The sequence below is a fragment of the Molossus molossus genome, unplaced genomic scaffold, assembly GCF_014108415.1.
Source record: "Molossus molossus isolate mMolMol1 unplaced genomic scaffold, mMolMol1.p scaffold_m16_p_4, whole genome shotgun sequence".
Taxonomy (NCBI): Eukaryota; Metazoa; Chordata; class Mammalia; order Chiroptera; family Molossidae; genus Molossus; species Molossus molossus.
This window is the reverse complement of record NW_023425377.1, coordinates 2,559,112-2,575,616: the sequence shown is the minus strand read 5'-3', so window position 1 is coordinate 2,575,616 and position 16,505 is coordinate 2,559,112. Positions and strand designations below refer to the sequence as shown.

At 63.2% G+C, this 16,505-nt stretch overlaps 1 protein-coding gene across 1 annotated transcript in view; it reads left to right on the top strand.

Annotated features, from left to right (window-relative positions):
- The window catches only part of RADIL (Rap associating with DIL domain), a 45,140-nt gene that overhangs the window by 25,711 nt on the left and 2,924 nt on the right, over positions 1 to 16,505 (top strand). The window contains 8 exon segments of the mRNA XM_036240468.1: positions 1,111 to 1,334; positions 2,298 to 2,906; positions 3,728 to 3,765; positions 8,280 to 8,440; positions 11,054 to 11,166; positions 11,493 to 11,730; positions 12,209 to 12,381; positions 15,481 to 15,631. Coding sequence (XP_036096361.1) covers positions 1,111 to 1,334; positions 2,298 to 2,906; positions 3,728 to 3,765; positions 8,280 to 8,440; positions 11,054 to 11,166; positions 11,493 to 11,730; positions 12,209 to 12,381; positions 15,481 to 15,631 — 1,707 coding nt within the window.

The following is a 16,505-nucleotide window of genomic DNA, read 5'->3' as shown; positions in this document are numbered from 1 at the left end:
TGGCCCATGTTTGTGCAATGATCCAGAAGCCCTGGGGTCTGCCACTCTCAGAGTGGCCGTGGGACGGGCCTGCCCCGCCCCCCTTCCTTCTCTCTGCCATCCTGCCCCCACCTGCTCTGACCGGATCCCCCACCCCTCCTGCTGGTTGCTGGCTGGCTCTGCAGCAGCTGCGCCACTGACAGGCATGCGCTGCGGCCCGGCCCCAGTGGGCTGCAGACAGCAGGCTGCCTTCCGGAGGGCAGGTCGATCGCACGCTGCTGGGCGCCAGCTCCGGTAAGGCAGCCCCCGCGGCCCCAGCCCGCCCTGCACACGTCCTCTGGCGTTGGTTTCATTTGGAGTGTTTGTGGGAGGGATGCTGCAGATGGGGAGGGAGACGGGGCCCGGGAGAAGGCGCTGGGGTCAGCAGGGGGCAGGGGGGGGAGACTCAGGCGGCTTCTCAGCTTTCTGGAGCATTAGGTGCAAAAAGGCGCGTCCTGGCTGGATAGGACAGTCTTCCGTGGGCTGTTTGTGTGTGTGGGCATGCATGGGCTTGTGTGTGCATGTGCCTGTGCGCTCTGACCTGGTGTGTGTGTACATGTACGTGTGCTTTCTGACCGGACGGTGTGGGCACGGCCTCGGGAAGGAGCAGCCAAGCTGTGCTAGACCAGCTGGCTCAGGGCGGTGACGTGGGCTGGTTCACCGCTTCCTCCTTGCAAAGCGACCAGTCCCCATCTCATCGGTCACAGCACGCATGGCGCACGCACGCGCCCACGCACACACGCACGGTGGGCTGGCCGGATGGGACAGGTGGGTGGCAGGGCTTTGGGGCTCCGCGGCAGCTGATGCGGTGGGTTCGCTGTCCTGAGGGGATGCCCTGGGCTGGCTGGGTGTGCCGTGGGGCTCCTGCTGGCCCTCAGGATGGAAGAGCTGGGCGGCCTGGCTCTGGGGGCGGGGGTTGGAGATGCCCACCTGGTGAGAACGAGGTCAGTGGGCGGAGCCCTGCAGTCTCCCCAGACAGGCTTGCAGCACCAAGACCAGGGCTGGGGACTGGTTCGCGAGACCCGGATTCAGAAGGGCTGGCCGGAGACCTCCACAGGCTGGGCTGTTCACCCCGCGTGGCTTCTGTTTCAGGGATAAACGCCCAAGCCCGGAGGCTGCAGCGGAGTCGCGCCAAGGGGACCCCAGCCCTGGCCTCGGGGGGCGCCCGGAGCCCCCCTCCACCCCCGCTACGCCGCTCAGCCAGTGAGACCAGCCTGAGTCCCGCTGCTGCCCAGGAGCCCAGCCAGGACGCCATGCGCTACTCCCTCTACGAGTCGCCCCACCTGCTCCTTCTGCAGGGCTACAGCCAGCAGCATGTGAGCCACCCCCCCTGGATCTGAGCAGAGTCCCGGCCTCTCCCGTGACCTAAGTCACCTGTGAGCTCCTGCAGCTCCAGTGGCGACGGGCTGTGGAAATGGGGGTGGGGCCACCACGTGGCCTGTCCTGGACTCTGCGAAGGGCCCCCCCATCCTCGGCTTCCAGAGCACTCTGTCCAGGCCACAGGAGAGGGCCCTTCGAGGAGGATCACCAGCTCCTCACTACCGACCCCAGTGCAGTGCCAGGCACCCTTCACGGGATTCCCACCACCCTCCACGCGGTATCGCAGGCCCTTCCTGCCCGGCGCTGGGGACAGGCCAGGCGACCAGGGCACAGGGCTGCCGTCTTCTCCAGGCGACGGTGATGCCTGGCACAGGCTCGTGCAGCCTCCACGTGCTGCTGGGCTGCCCCCGAGGGGCACAGAGCAGCCCCGCCCCAGGGCTGGTGTTTCTCACCAGGTTTTCGGAGCCGCCATGGCTGGCAGGCTGTGGTCCTTGGCAGCTGCGCCCTGTGGCTGCTCCGCAGATACCCACTGTCCCCCGCCATCTCGCACCCCCTGTCCTCGCCGAGCGCCCTCCCTCCTCCAGCTTCAGTGCACACGGTGGCTTTGGGGCCCCTGGCACTGAGGTCCTAGGAGGCACCTCCCCACCTGCTGCTCACAGGCCCTGGGGAGCTTGGCTCTGTAGCGAGTCAGCATCCAGCTCGGCCCTGCCAGCCCCTTGCTCTCATGTGGGTCCTCCCCGGGTTTCTGGCGTGCCATGGAGGGTGCTCTGGGAGAACTCCCTGGGACAGGGTGAGCACCCCACGTGGGGCCGGCTGGGAGCCAGCAGCCAGCTAGGAGAGGGGTGTCCCAGGACAAGGAGAGCCAGGGAGAGCAGGCCCAGGGTACTTGGGTACCATGGACAGGGACGCCCGCCGGCCAGGACGGTGCCCTGCCCTGAGGACCGGTGTTTGTCTTCCAGGACAGCCTGGTCTACGTGCTGAACCGGGAGCGGCACACGGTGGGCCAGAGGACCCCCTCCAGCAAGCCCAGCATCAGCCTCTCGGCCCCCGACATCCTGCCCCTGCACTGCACCCTCCGCCGGCACCACCCCTCGGACCCAGAGCAGGCGGGGGACCTGCTGGTCCTGGAGCCCATCCCTGGGGCGCCCATCGCTGTCAACTTCTCGGAGGTGGGGGGCCGGACGGTGGTGCTGCGCCATGGGGACCTGCTGTCCCTGGGCCTCTATTACCTGCTGCTGTTCAAGGAGCCGGCGCAGGCCCAGCCCCTGCCCGCCCAGGCTCTGGCTCGCCTCCGGGCCCTGCCTCACAGCTGCAGGATGTGCGGCGCCCAGCTCCGGGCCTCGGGCACCTCCCGGCCACGGCGGCTGCACCTGGAGTTCGAGCCCGGCGTGGAGGACATGCTGGTGCAGCGCATCATGACGCTGGTGGAGCCCGGCGGCGATGACCACAAGCTGGCCCCCGCCTTCCTGCTCTGCCTCTGCATCCAGCACTCGGCCACGCGCCTCCAGCCCGGCTCCTTCGGGCCGCTCCTGCTCAGCATCGCCGCGGCGGTCCGGGAGGCAGTCTGGGTCAGTCTCGGGCGGCCGGCCGCAGCAGGAAGTCCTGACTCCCTCCTCTGGCCAAGGGCAGCTCCCCTGCCTGTCCACACCTCCAGCCCAGGGCACCGCTCTGGTGCTCTGCCCTGGGGGTTGGCAGCGGCTTCATGAGCTTTGGTCCTGTGTCCCCCACGGCCCAGCCCAGCCCGTCGCGGGCCTGGGAGCAGGGCCTGGAGCCCTGAGCCTGCACTTGGCCTGGTGCCCGAGCCTTCTGCCAGGGGCAGGTTGAGCTCTGCCAGCGCCCACTGCAGGCCTGTCAGCTCGACCAAATCTGCATGCTGCAAACCTCCCTGCAGAGCCGGGTCCCTGGACTGAGGCCCCTGAGCACCGGAAGATGCTGAGTGTCCCGGGTCCCGCCCACTGCACGCACCTCCCAGAAACGCTGCTTAGACCCGAGCCGCGGTGGGGTGTGCGGATCACCTGCAAGCGCTCCGGCTTGTGGTCGTGGGCGTGTTCTCCCCGTGGCTGACATGTCCACGAGTGTCAGGAGAGCCTTTGCTCTGGCGCTGCGGAGCGCTGGGCCGCTGGCTGTCTCTGAGACCCCAGGGCTACGCGAGCCGGACGGACGGCAGTGGTGGGAGCCTGCATGCAGGTCGCACTCAGTGAGGGGTGGGGTGTGGACTCCAGTGGGCAGCGGTGCGGCGGGGCGGGGAGGGACGGCCCAGAGCGCAGCGGCCTGGAGCGCAGAGCCGTCCCCACGCCGCCGGTGCCACGCACGAGCCCACGTTCTCGCTGACCGTGCCCCGTGGCTTCCTGGTTTTCTCATGCTCGCTCTCTGTCCTTTACAATTGTAGGAGAAAACCAAAGAGCTGGCGGAGAAGCAGGCGCACCTGTGAGTATCTCCGTCGCTGTCCCGCCCTCCCTGGGGAGCCAGCTCCCTGGCCCAGCCTCGGGTCAGCACTGTGCTCCCTGCACCCGGCTCCCGACCCCAGGGGCCATTTTTACTTCTGTAATCACCACCCTGGGAAGCGCCGTGTTGGTCTGGGAGGTTCCCTGAGCGATGTCCACGGAGCGAACGGGCTGGACCCTCCCCTCGCCAGCCCTCACTGCTCCTAGCAGAGACCTGACCCCCGGGGCGAGTGCGGCCGCCCGCTGTCTTCCCGAGCGCTGTCTGCTCTCACACCCTGGGGCTGGGAGACTGCGGCCCGGACCAGACGTGTGTCCTGTGACCCGCAGTCCCCATCTTCCGGGGACACTGGGGACGCACCTCCACACGGAGGGAAAGCTGGAGGCCACCACGGGCCCATGGCAGACTCAGGCACTCGGGGACGGTGGGAGCGGGTGAACCACAGCGCAGGCTCCACGCGTGCAGGGGCCCGAAACGGCAGCGCTGGGAAAAGCCCCCCGGAAAGTGCCCACCGTGTGGTTACGCACAGCGGGCCGGCCGGTGCCCAGCGAGCTGCCCGCTGGGGCGCGTGTCTGTGGGAACACCCTGGGGAGGGCCAGGCTGCAGCTGGCAGTTTCTGCCGCCGTGAGGGACGGGCTTGCGGGCCCTGGGCCCCTCCTCGGTCCGTGCGTGAGCACGTGGTCACCACGGGGCTCGCTTCTGCGTCCTCCTCGTCCGGGAGGGAGGCAGGAGGAAGACCAAAGACCCACACCAAGGGCACCGAGCTCGGAAGCCGTGGAGCCACCCAGTGCCCTGCCCGGCTGCAGCTGGCGCAGAATTCTTCCTCAGCGCCGGTGGCTCTGCCAGCTGCGGGGCTCAGTGCCGCCAGGCCGGCCCAGGGTGGCAGTGGCCCCGGCGAGGACGGCGTGCGGTGTGGAGGGAGTGCCCGCTCCTGAGGCCGGCGTGGCGAGGCCTTCTGTGGAGGGGAGCGTGCTCAGGTTGAGGGGACCTGCAGGGGAGGGGCTGGTTCACAGAGCACCCCTCCCTGAGCCCACACCCCGTGCATCCTCCCATCCTAGCGCCTTTAGCTGGGGGTGCCACTGGGACAGCAGGGGCCCAGCCCTCCTTCAGCTCACGGTCACTGTTTCCCAGAACCCTATCGCTAGGGCCTGTGTCCGTCCCCAGAGTGCGCCTGTCACCCCTGAGCCGCCCCGCGTCCGACGTCCGACGTCAGGGCGTCTGCCCCGTTTGCTTCAGGTCTTTGTGTCCTGAACTTGCCAAACGGTGAACGGCTTTCACTTCGTCTTTTTCTGCGTCTGTGATCAGCACGTTTCCCTGCGTCTGGGACTGTGGGTGCGGCTGACCCCCAGGGGTGAGACCCTCATGGCTGCATTTAGCATGGCAAGATATGGTTGGTTGGCATTTTTTAAAATTCTCACCTGAGGATACTTTTCCATTGATTTTTAGATAGAGTGGAAGAGAGGAAGGGGAAGAGAGAGAGAAACCTCGATGTGAGAGACACCTTGATTGGTTGCTTCCTGCGTGACCCCCACCAGGGCCAGGGATTGAACCCGCAACCCAGGTACTTGCCTGACCAGGAATTGAACCCAAGACTCTTTGATCCGTAGGCTGATGCTTTAACCAGTGAGCCAAACAGGCCAGGGCATGGTTGGTTGACTTTTTTTTTTTTAACTCTCACCCGAGGATATTTTTCCATCTATCCTCAGAGTGGGAGGGAGGAAGAGAGGAAGAGAGAGAAACATCGACGTGAGAGGGACACATCGACTGGTCGCCTCCTGCACGACCTCAACGAGGGCTGGGGACAAACCGCAACCGAGGTACGTGCCCTTGACTGGAATTGAACCCGTGACTCTCTGGTCCGTGGGCCGATGCTCTAACCACTGAGCCAAACCGGCCAGGGCAGGTTGACATTTTAACTAGGATTTCCCCTTCTGAATTCATGGGGAACTGGTCTATGAATTAATTTTGTTTGTCTCGTCTGATTTTAATGGCCAGCCTCAGGGAGAACGAGCTGGGCAGCCCGACGGCTCCCGGTCTCGGAGTCAGGCCCCGCGGTGAGGCCCTGGGCCCGAGGTGGCGCTGCTTGGGGGACCGGGGCCTGGTCTGCGATTCCGTTTCTCTGATGGTTGGCAGTTCATTAGTTTTCTGTCTCTTCTTGTGTTGATTTTGGTAATTTTTACTTTCTTGGGAATTATCTACTATATATGTTTTTCAGAGTTATTGGAACTAAATTGTCCATTGTATGCTCATGACTTTTTCATCTCTAATGCATCTGTGGTAATATCCCTCCACTGGATTCTGTTGTTCAGAGTCTCTCCCTCCTTTGATCGATCTTTCCACGCATTTCTGTTATTTTTTGTTTAAAAAAACCAGTGTTGTTTCTGTTTACTTTTTCTTTGCTTTCCATTTCGGTAACCTCTTTGTTCTTATTCTCATCCAGTTTGGATTGTAATTTCTTTTTTGAGCCATGAATTGTTTTCAGTATTTTTGAATTTTAAAATTTTCATTAGCAAAAATGCATTTGATTTTGTTTTTAGGAGTAATTTCTCTTCTGTATGCTTCCTAAATGGATTTAATGTCTCTGTGTGGAAGCACTGGGTCGATCGGTTTATGTTATTGTAGTAGGAGCCCTGGACAGATGCCTGGTGCCCAGGGCGGGCGCTGGCCGGGCACAGTGTGAGGCAGGTCCTGGGACTCACTGGCCTGTGTGGCCGAGACGGCTCGCCTCTCCCCGCCCCCGCCCAGCCCGGAACCACCACCGCTCTGCCGTGTGAGTCCAGGACTGGCTGGGGGCGGGCAGCACGGGTCCCTCTGGAACTGGTCCCCGCGCTGAGCACCCGCGCTGAGCGTTCACGCCTGGGCTGGACGCGCGGTTTCCTTCCCTGTGGGCCGAGCAGTATCCCGTCGTCTCTGGTTCTCTTCGCCTGGCGACGGCGTGTGCCTAGTGCCGCGGTGGGCGCTGGGTGCTCACCTGTCTTCGAGACCCTGATTCATTTCTGGGTAAACACCCGGCGTGGGCTCCTGGGGTATAAGGTGGTTCTGGTTTTAATTTTTGAGGCACATACTGTTTCCACATTGGCTGCACGACTTCCGCCCCCCAACAGTGCACGGGGCCCCTTTTCTCTGCGTCCTCGCAACACTTGTTGTTTCTTGTCTTTCTGACGGCAGCCTTCCGACAGGTGCCAGGCGGTGTCTCGTTGTGGTTCTGGTTTGCATTTCCCTGATGACTGGCACACTGAGCACCTTTTCACGTCCCTGTCGGCCGTCTGTCTGTCCTCTAGGGAGACGTGTCCAGTGGGACTCTCTGCCCATATCAACTGGATTATTCATTTCTTTGCTTTGAGTTGTAGGAGTTCCTTGGTAGTTCTGGAACTGCCCCTCCTCTGACACCTGGCTGCACAGACGTCCTCCCATCCCGCGGGCTGCCTTCCTCTGCGGACTGTCCCCTTCCCTGAGCAGCACTCAGTTCACTGAGCCCACTGGTCCACTTTTGCTTTTGTTGCCGTTGGTGTCATACCCATGAAATCACTGTCCCCACTCGGTGCCGCGCTGGTCTGTGCCCACAGTGTGTGGCCGGGCTGCCAGTGGTGTGTCCTTGACGCTGACCTTGCCGGCCACACCGGGAGGGCTGGTGTTCCGTAGGGGCCTGTCTTGCCCTTGAGTTCTGGGTGAAATTGAGAAGAGCAATAATGTTGAAAACAAAATGGAATTCGACCCTGACGAGCCAGGTTAGTCCCGTTTTAATGACACAACTCTCCATGCCTGTGAGCACATGTGTCCCATGGACCAGATGGAGAAGGGCCACGGAGAGGCAGGACTCGGACCTCTGCAGGATGGGCAGGCGGCCACGTGGCTGCCACCTACCCAGCAGTGAGAACCAGGGGGCGTGGGCCGGAGCCAGTCCTCCCTCCCCGGAGAGCACAGAGAGGTCCCACGTGGACAGGAGTGGAGTTACGTCAGAAGCAGGAGACTGCCGCACGAGGAGAGTGAGGGGAAGGGAGCCGGAGACCCTCGGCCCCCTGCTGCCCAGCCCCCCCCCCACGTCCTCGGCCTCATTTTCCAGGACCCCCTGTCACTGTGCGACCAGAGACCCTGCTCCCAGCACGGCCCCTCCCCGTGCACACGCACGCACACTGCACACACACTGCACACTCGCTGCACGTACACTGCACACTCACTGCACGCACACTGCACACTCACTGCACGCACACTGCACACACTGCACACTCACTGCACGCACACTGCACACACTGCACACTCACTGCACGCACACTGCACACTCACTGCACACTCACAGGTGGGAGTGGCTGGCTTCCCAGAGTCCTTCCCGGGGCCGTGCCCGCCGAGGTGGGCATGTGCCGGCTGTCGCTGTCAGGTCGTGCGTCTCCCTCTCATCGCAGCCTCACCCTGGTCGTTGACGAGTCGTAGTTCTCGGGAGCGCCCCACTGAAAGGGCACCCCGTGAGGAGCGGTGGCATAACTGTGTGTCTCTCTTGGCAGCCAGGAGCCCCTGCCCTCCACCAGCTCCTGCCTGGCCAGCCTGCTCCCCGAGCTGCAGCACGTCGTGCTGTGGATGGCCAACGCCATCGAGCTCCTGTACTTCATCCAGCAGAAGGGCCCCCTGTACATGCGGAGCCTGGAGCAGGAGCCGGACGTCACAGGTGAGGCCCGCGCTGCTCCCGGCGGGCCGTGTGGCGGCCGTGCCTCGGGACAGGGCAGGATGTGGGGGCTTCCTGAGCGCAAGTGACCCGGGCCATCGGGCTCACCTGGGACCTGTCTGTGGCGCGTTGGCACCGTCCCTGCCGTTTCATGGACTGTCCACTGTGTTCTGCCTGGGAAGCCTGGGGGCACAGGTCACTCCCTCGCAGCAGCTCTGAGCCGTCACCCCTCCTGAGATGCCACCTCTTCAGAAAGAAGGCAGCTCGCCAGGGAGAGCTGTAGGGTTGTGTAGTCTCGATGTCAGAGACTGAAGTGTGGGGCAGGGCACATCCTAGGACATGGGCAAAGTGCTGACGCTGAGAGAGAGTGGCTGACGGGGCAGTCTAGGAGGGCTTCGTGAGGGAGGTGGCATTGGGCTGCGCCCTGAGGCCACGTGGGATTTCACTGCAGTGCATCTGCTGAGGACTGTGCGGGGCCTGGTGGGTCCTGGGACGGAGCCAAGAAGCAGCAGCAGGACCGACCCGCAGTGGGACAGGATGTGCACAGAGCCCCGGGCGGGGGGAGGGGGGCACAGCCTCACGTGGCTGAGCTGTTCAGCCCACACAGCCTCTCGCTCTGCCACGGCAAAAACAAAGCTCACGTCCTTCCCTTCGGTGTGTGGACCGGCCTGTCCTGGGCTGCACCCTGCCTGCAGGGGTCCTGGGTAGATGTGCCTGGTGGCCCTGCACTCGGGGCTGGGAGGGGAGCCCGGCAGGCAAGATGGGGTTTGGCCGAGGCTCCCGTGAGCCAGGTCAGCTGGCCACGGCGCAGCGTCTGCGTGTGCTCAGCAGTGTCTTCCGGGAGGAAAGGACCTGAAACAACAGGAGCTTACTGGCCAGGCGCCTCCATCCCTTGTTCCCCTCGGGTAGGCGCCAAGAGAGGGTTGGGCCTTCCACACAGGGCACTGACCTCTGTCCACGAGGCCTGCACCCGAAGCCAACCTGTTTTCTGGCTCGCTGCTCACCTGCACCCCCCGTCTGCACGGCCAGGGCGCCCTCCCCCCGCCTGGCCTGCCCGGTCCTCTGCGAGGCCTCTCACCACCTCCCGCTCCAGACCCCGCCAGTGTCCCCGGAGGCCTCAGCTGCAGGGCCGATGTCGCAGGTGCTGCGGCGGGACCTGAGGGGGCCTGGGCCTCTGGCCTGTCTCCAAGTGCGTGCTGTCCTGTGCGCTGCCAGGAGCTGGGGCGCTCTCGGGAGCCCCGGTGACTCTGACTCCAGACAGCCGCCTCATCGAGAGGCTGCAGCTCCGGGCCCTCTGGGCCAGCCTGGCGCAGGCTGGCTGAGCTGCGGTGCGGGGACCTGCATCTGGCTGATGCTCCTGGGGGCTGCTCGTGGGCGACCAGCACCCTCAGCTGCTGCCTCCGGTCTTAGGAGGAAGTTATTTTTGGTCAGGGAATCCGGATGCCGTGCAGCCTGGTGGATGCTGGGCCGGGTCCCGCCTCTGTGCAGCCCTGGGGCCCCACCGGCAGGCAGGAAGGCCCGGCGGACCAGTGGCCCAGAGACTGTCCCGTGTGCAGGCGCTGGAGCCCAGAGGAGAGTGACATGGACAGAGGGCCAGGGAAGGTCAGGGCCGTGCTCAGCCTGCTGACCTTCAGCAGGAAACGTCTGTGGGAAGAGTCTGAAAGCAGAGACGTCATGTCCTGCGAGCTGGAGTAGCCGCTTTCGTGCCCCAAACAGTCTGTCTGCAGCTCTTACCCGGGAGACCTCGTTCCTGTGGGCAGGCGAAAGGGTAGCCGGACTGCGGGGGGACATGTCACCCATGTGCAAGCTTCCTGTACGTCTTGGAGACTCTGCCCAGCACCTGTAGACTGGGGAGTCCTCAGGCCCAGAGGGGTGGCCTCTGTCCTGAGCGCCGGGAGCAGCATGCAGGGAGGGGCCGCGGCCACGGGCGCTCAGGGAGGCACCCCGCCACAGGGCAGCTGCGGTCTTGCAGCTGCGTTTAAACGAGGGTGCCACACTGTGCTGAGGGGTCCCACTGCCCCTTCTGCTGTCTCCTCCCACCAGAGCCCCGGCCCAGGGGCGTGCAGGTGGCGGTCAGGCCTGTGGTAGTGCCCCGCCCCACTGTGGCGGGGTTTCTCGGCCACGTCCCCCTGGCTCGGGTGGTCTGGGCGGCAGCAGGGCCAGCCTTGTGTGTTTCTCTGGCCTGGAGCCTTCTGGAAGAACGGAGTGTTCGGCCTGTTAAAAGCCTTTTGCTCCCCAGATCTGGGACCCCTCATGCTGCCAAGTGAGGCTGCAGGGAGCATCCAGACCCCCTCAGGGTCGCAAATGAGACCCCAAAGGCCAGGTTCTGGGGAGGCCCCTCGGGGCGGTCAGGCAGGCCTCTGGCTTCCTGGCCTGGTGGTTCCCGGGGGGTGAGCCCTCCGTGGGCTGAGGGGCAGGAGCCGGGCTGGAAGAGGTGCAGGAATGGTCAGACGGCGCCGGGCAGCCACACGTCCACAGTGGGCAGAGGCCGCTCGCACACCACCTGTTTCCCGCTGGTCCAGCAGCAGGGCGGCCGGGTCTGTGCTCCGGGAGGCCCAGCTGAGAGCGCGAAGTGACCCAGCGCACGTCCGGTGACCCTGTGCCCTGTCCCCGCAGGCTCCAAGGAGTCCCTGTTCTCCTGCACGCTCACAGCCAGCGAGGAGGCCATGGGGGAGCTGGAGGAGGTCATCCTGTACGCCTTCCAGCAGTGCGTGTACTACATCTCCAAGGTGCGCCCCGTCCTCCTGGCTCTCTGGGGGGCTCGGGGACTGAGGGAGCCGCACGCTTTTCTCACCATCACCCGAGGATTTTGAGCTCATCGTGGGGCAGCCCCTCTCCCCTCTCCTCTTCTCCCCTCCACCCCCCCAGATGCTCAGGGGGTTTGCTGGCCCTTTGCTGGGTCTCCTCTGTCCCCTGCACCTTTAACAGGAGCTTGTACTGAAGCCCCACCCCCGGCAGCCCTTGTGGGAGGCCCGTGGATCACCACACGCAGAACCCCCGAGGCCTGAGCCCCAGGCCCTGCCAACCGCTGCTGGTGTCTTCCTCTCGCCCCCAGTCCCTGTACATCTGCCTCCCGGCCCTGCTGGAATGCCCCCCTTTCCAGACGGAGCCCCGGGAGAGCTGGTGCCCGGCCGCCCAGCTGCCCGAGGAGCTGCGTCGCGTCGTGTCAGTCTACCAGACGGCCCTGGACCTCCTGCAGAAGTCCCAGGTGCACCCCGAGATCGCCGCCCAGGTGCTGGCCTACCTCTTCTTCTTCTCCAGCACTCTGCTCCTCAACCAGCTCCTGGACAGGGGTGAGCACCGGGCTGGCCTCTCCTGGGCAAACACCGGTGGCCTCCCTGGAGGTGGCGGGCGGAGCCCTCGAGCGGCTCCGAGGACGCTGCCCTGGTCTGGGGTCCTGATCCCTGGGGGTGGGGTTACCCTGCCCAGAGGCTGGGGTTGCTGCAGGGCCCAGGGACATGCACGCAGGGATGAGCCCCAGCACAGTGTCCCTGTCCTGGACTGCCCAGCTGGGTGGGGTCTGAGGGCAGGACTGGGGTGGGGCAAGGTGTCCCCTTGCACTTGGGACTCAGGGCTGTCATAGCCCCTCCCTCCCATCTTCATCCCCACCTCCCCTGCCCCCCCAGATAGGGGCCCACAAGCAGGTTAGTGCCGTAGGCCGGACGCCAGGTCTCACATCTGTCCCCTGAGGCCTGCAGTGGGGGGAGGACAGGCCGGGGACCAGCTGGGGGAAGGTGGGCAGTGCCTCACCTGCCCCCCCTCCCTCCGCAGGCCCGTCTCTGAGTTGCTTCCACTGGCCCAGGGGCGTCCAGGCCTGTGCGCGCCTGCAGCAGCTCCTGGAGTGGGCCAGGAGCGTGGGCTTCGGGGAGGCCGGAGAGCGCTTCTTCCGGAAGCTTTCCTGCACGCTGGACCTGCTGGCCACGCCCCGGGCCCAGCTCATCCAGGTAGGAGGGGTCCTGTCACTCGAGACACCAGCCTTCCGCACTGTGTTCGTTCCGCAGCCCCACCTGTGGGCAGGAACGTGGCCCAGCGTGTCTGGACCCCGACTTGCAGCCGACTGTGGCCGCGCGGCACGGGGCTCCGCAGAGGTGGCTGCACACAGGGACCCTGAGGCGGACCGTGCTCCGGGTTAGCACGGGCTCAGCTCAAGCCCTTCAGGTGGAAGAGGGTCAGGGACAGGACAGAAGGAAAACGGACGCGACCAGCTGCCGCTGGCTCTGGAGGTGGAGGAGGGGCCGTGGGCAAGGGCTGCAGGGTCCGAGAGCAGGAGCAGCTCTGCCCCCCACGGCCTGCCCCGGAGCCTGCAGAAGGAACGCAGCCGCGCCGACACCTGGGTGTCAGCGGTGGGACCCCCAGAGCTGTCAGAGTGGGCGTTTCTGCTGCTCCAACTGCTGTGCTGTGGTCTCTGTTACAGCAGCAGCAGGGAACTAATTCACCACCTCACCCTCCTGCCTCTCCAGCTGCCTGGCAGTCGTCACAGATAGTCAGTGAAGCCAGTGGAGCGCCCTGCCTGCCCGCACGAACCCGCGTGTGCCCGGGAACGGCAGCGAGTGTCTACAGGGCAGCCCGGGAGGGAAAGGTTAGAACCAAGTCGGCACCGTGGCTACTCGGCCGCCCCAGGCAAAGCCCCGAGCGGACTCCAGCAGAGCCGACATTCATGAGGGGACAGTGGACACTTCAGTTTGGTATAAAAGATGGAGCAATCCTCTGCCCTGGCCGGTTTGGCTCAGCGGCTGGAGCACTGGCCTACGGACCAATGAGTCACGGGTTCTATTCCAGTCAAGGGCACGTACCTCGGTTGCAGTTCAGTCCCTGGTCGGGGTCGTGCGAGAGGCAGCCAGTCAATGTGTCTCCCTCACATCGGCGTTTCTCTCTCTCTCTCTCTCCCTCCTACTCTGCCTGGAGATAAATGGAAACATATCCTCCGGTGAGGATCAAAAAAAAAAAAAACATGGAGCAATTCACCTCCACCCAAGGAGCAAGACCTAGAACACCTCACGCGTGCACCCGTCATTGCTGCTGTCGCGATGGCACAGCTCGTGCCGGCCAAGCGCCTGCGAAGCGTGGGCAGCTCTGCACCTGCCTCTCCCCAGACTCAGTGCGCCCTGCGGGCGGCCAGCCATGACCTCTGCTTCACAATGGCCACGCTGCGGTCACACAGCCACTGTGTCCTGGGCCAAGAGTCCACGGCTGTCTGGGAGCCACTGGTCACTCAGCAGACACTGAGAACCTACCACGTGATAGGGTCTATGTCTTACTCAGTTGTCTTTTTTTAGTAGATTTTTTAAAATTATAAAAGTGGGGCATGGATGCACTTGAAAAAATTTCGAGAATGGGGCTGTCTGGGTGTGGGTCACGTGAACATAGGCGTGTGGTTTGTCTCCTCCCCGACATCACAGAACAAAAGCAAAGCAATGCTTTTCGACGACCTAAGCCATAAGGACAAAGAAAACATAGAGGAGACCAAAAACAACATTTGGAAGCTGGAAAGCAGAGGGCGAGTTAGGAACTGCCCTGGCAGATCTGAGGAAACGGACTCCCAAGGTGCAACCCAGTTTACCGTGGAGCCACCGAATGGCACGGGCTTGTTGGCACCAGGCGCCTTTGGAAGCTGAGTGAAGACGGCTGAGATGGAGGAAGAGCAGTGGGCTCCCAGTGGAGACAGCAGCTTGGGTGAGCCCATCTGCTGCTGAGAACACACAGGCCTCTGTCTAAAGGCACCAGAGGGCTCCTGAAGCAGTGGGGACGGAGGGGAGCAGATCCACCGAGGGAGAAGCACAGAGCTGTTCTGCTGCTGCTTGTCCTCTGGGGCATGTGCCTCACGTGGGAGCAGGGTCTGTATGAGACCGAAAGTCCAGGCTTCGTCTAGGCGGGGCCAGAGCTGGGGAAGGGAGACCAGAACAGTCCTGGGCATCTCACAGGCTACAGAGACAAATGTAAGATACTCAAGGAGCCTAAAATGCTTGGTGGTTTTCCTCTCATGACGCTTGACAAAATTCTGAAGCTCCAGGGTGTGGGATGGGAAGGGCTTTAAGACTAAACAAAAACTCTGGAAAGCAGAGTGGAATTGGTGGTAGTTTGACCTCCACTGGGTCAGGGTGGTCAGTGAAAATGAAGGTGCACATATCAAACTCGTGGGTGCAGTTAAAGCAGTGTTAATAGGCAAAATAATAGTTTTAAGAATAGAATAGAAAACAGGGAATGCTCATGAAGCATGAAAAAGAAAAGTAAAACCCAAAGCAAGTAGAGGGAAGTAATAGAGGAGAGCCGAAATCAATGAAATAGCAAGTATGTAACAGAGAAAAGTGAAAAGCCAAGAATCAGTTCTTTGAAAAGTTATTTGAACAGTTGAATAAATGTTTAATAAAAGCAGTAGGACCAGGAGTTGATTCTTTGAGAACTTTAGTAAAACTGGAAACTCAAATTGTCAATATAAAAAATGAAGAAGGGGATATTACTCAGATCATACATCAAAAGTTAATAGTAATAATTATATCTCAATAAAACCGGAGGGTGCTTGGCCCCTGCTGGGTGACTTCTCAGCACCCCCAGCCCTGGAGAGACCACAGCTGTGAGGGGCACGGATTCTAGGACTCAAGTGTCAGCACGAACCACCTCCAGGCAAAAGAGCAACAAAGTGAGGAAGAAAAATGAAAGGCCCAGTGAATGAGGCCCAATGTCCAAACATTGGCCTCCAGCAAGAGCCAAGAAAATGGAGGCCAGGGAGCGAGACAAACCAGGACCGCCCACCCTTAGCCCCTTGTCTCCACACTGGACGTGCACCCGCGGAGGGAAAGGCCCGGCACGCGGAGCCACAACAGTGGACGAGAAACCACGAGCTCGGAGAGGAAGAAAACACACCCAGTTGCCCCCTCACTGACCTGCCTGTCCCGCGTGGACACCAGGGCCTATGTGCTGGCTTGGGACGTATAGCCGGGAGTCTGGCCCTCTGCCTCTGCCCCCAGAGAACCCAGCAGGCAGACCTTCCTGGGGTGGGCTGTGCCGTCCGGGGCCTTGACTGTGAGCACCTTCTTGTCACTCAGATGAGCTGGGCAAACCTGCGGGCCGAGTTCCCTGCGCTGAGCCCTGCGCAGCTGCACCGGCTCCTGACTCAGTACCAGCTGGCCTCGGCCATGGGCCCCATGAGTGCCTGGGAGCCTGGCCCCCAGGACCACCCTGATGCCTTCAAGTCAGGTAGGCCCCTCCTTGGGCAGGACCACGCTGGGGGCAGGGGAGACTCCCGGGGGTCTCTGGAGGAGCCCACAGAGTGTCGCAGACTCTGCCCTGGGCTCCTCCTCTGGCGCCTGCCCTGCCCCACCCCTCCTGGGGACACCTGCAGTTGGGGGACAAGGAGCCCACAGTCCATGGCCAAGTTGTAAGTTCCAGGCTCAGGTCAAAGGTACTCCCTGCCCTTCATGGAGCCAGAGGGTGGGGCTGCCCCCAGCGCACAGCCACCAGGAAGAGCGGGAGCCACATGCCGGGCGCCACTGTGCCGTCCACGGGGGCGCTCCTGAGCTCCGTGCCCGTGTTCACACACACCCGGACGCGCGTGTGTTTTTATAGGTCAGACACGCACCTCTCTTTGTCAGCATTATGTGTGTTCGAACGTGAACAGAGACGGCAGTTACAGGGGGTGAGGACACGGGCGCAGTAGGGCTTAGAACATGGTCCTCCCACCCCTCGCGGAGGGGCTGGGCGTGGGCAGACCTCCGAGCAGGCCTGCAGGCTCTGCGGACAGCATGTGCCCCCCGCTTTCTGGTCTGCCCAGGCCTGTGCGGGGTGCAGGCCCCCTGCTTCTGCTCACGGAGAGCCCACCGTGCACGCGGGCCGTCCTGACCCTGGTGCCGTGGGGGTTGCGGGCAGCGTGGGCCTGGGAGCCAGGAGGAGCTGCAGACCTGTGGGCTGAGCAGCTCAGCCTCTGGGGGGAGCTGCTGGGCACAGGCAGAGCCTGGGGTTCCAGCCAGAGCTCCAGAGGGAGGGGCCTACTCTTCATCCTGGCTGGGGCTGGTCCCCGGCTCCCCAGTGCGGGAGGGACGGGCCCCGGGTGGGGCTCAGGCGCTCTCCTGCC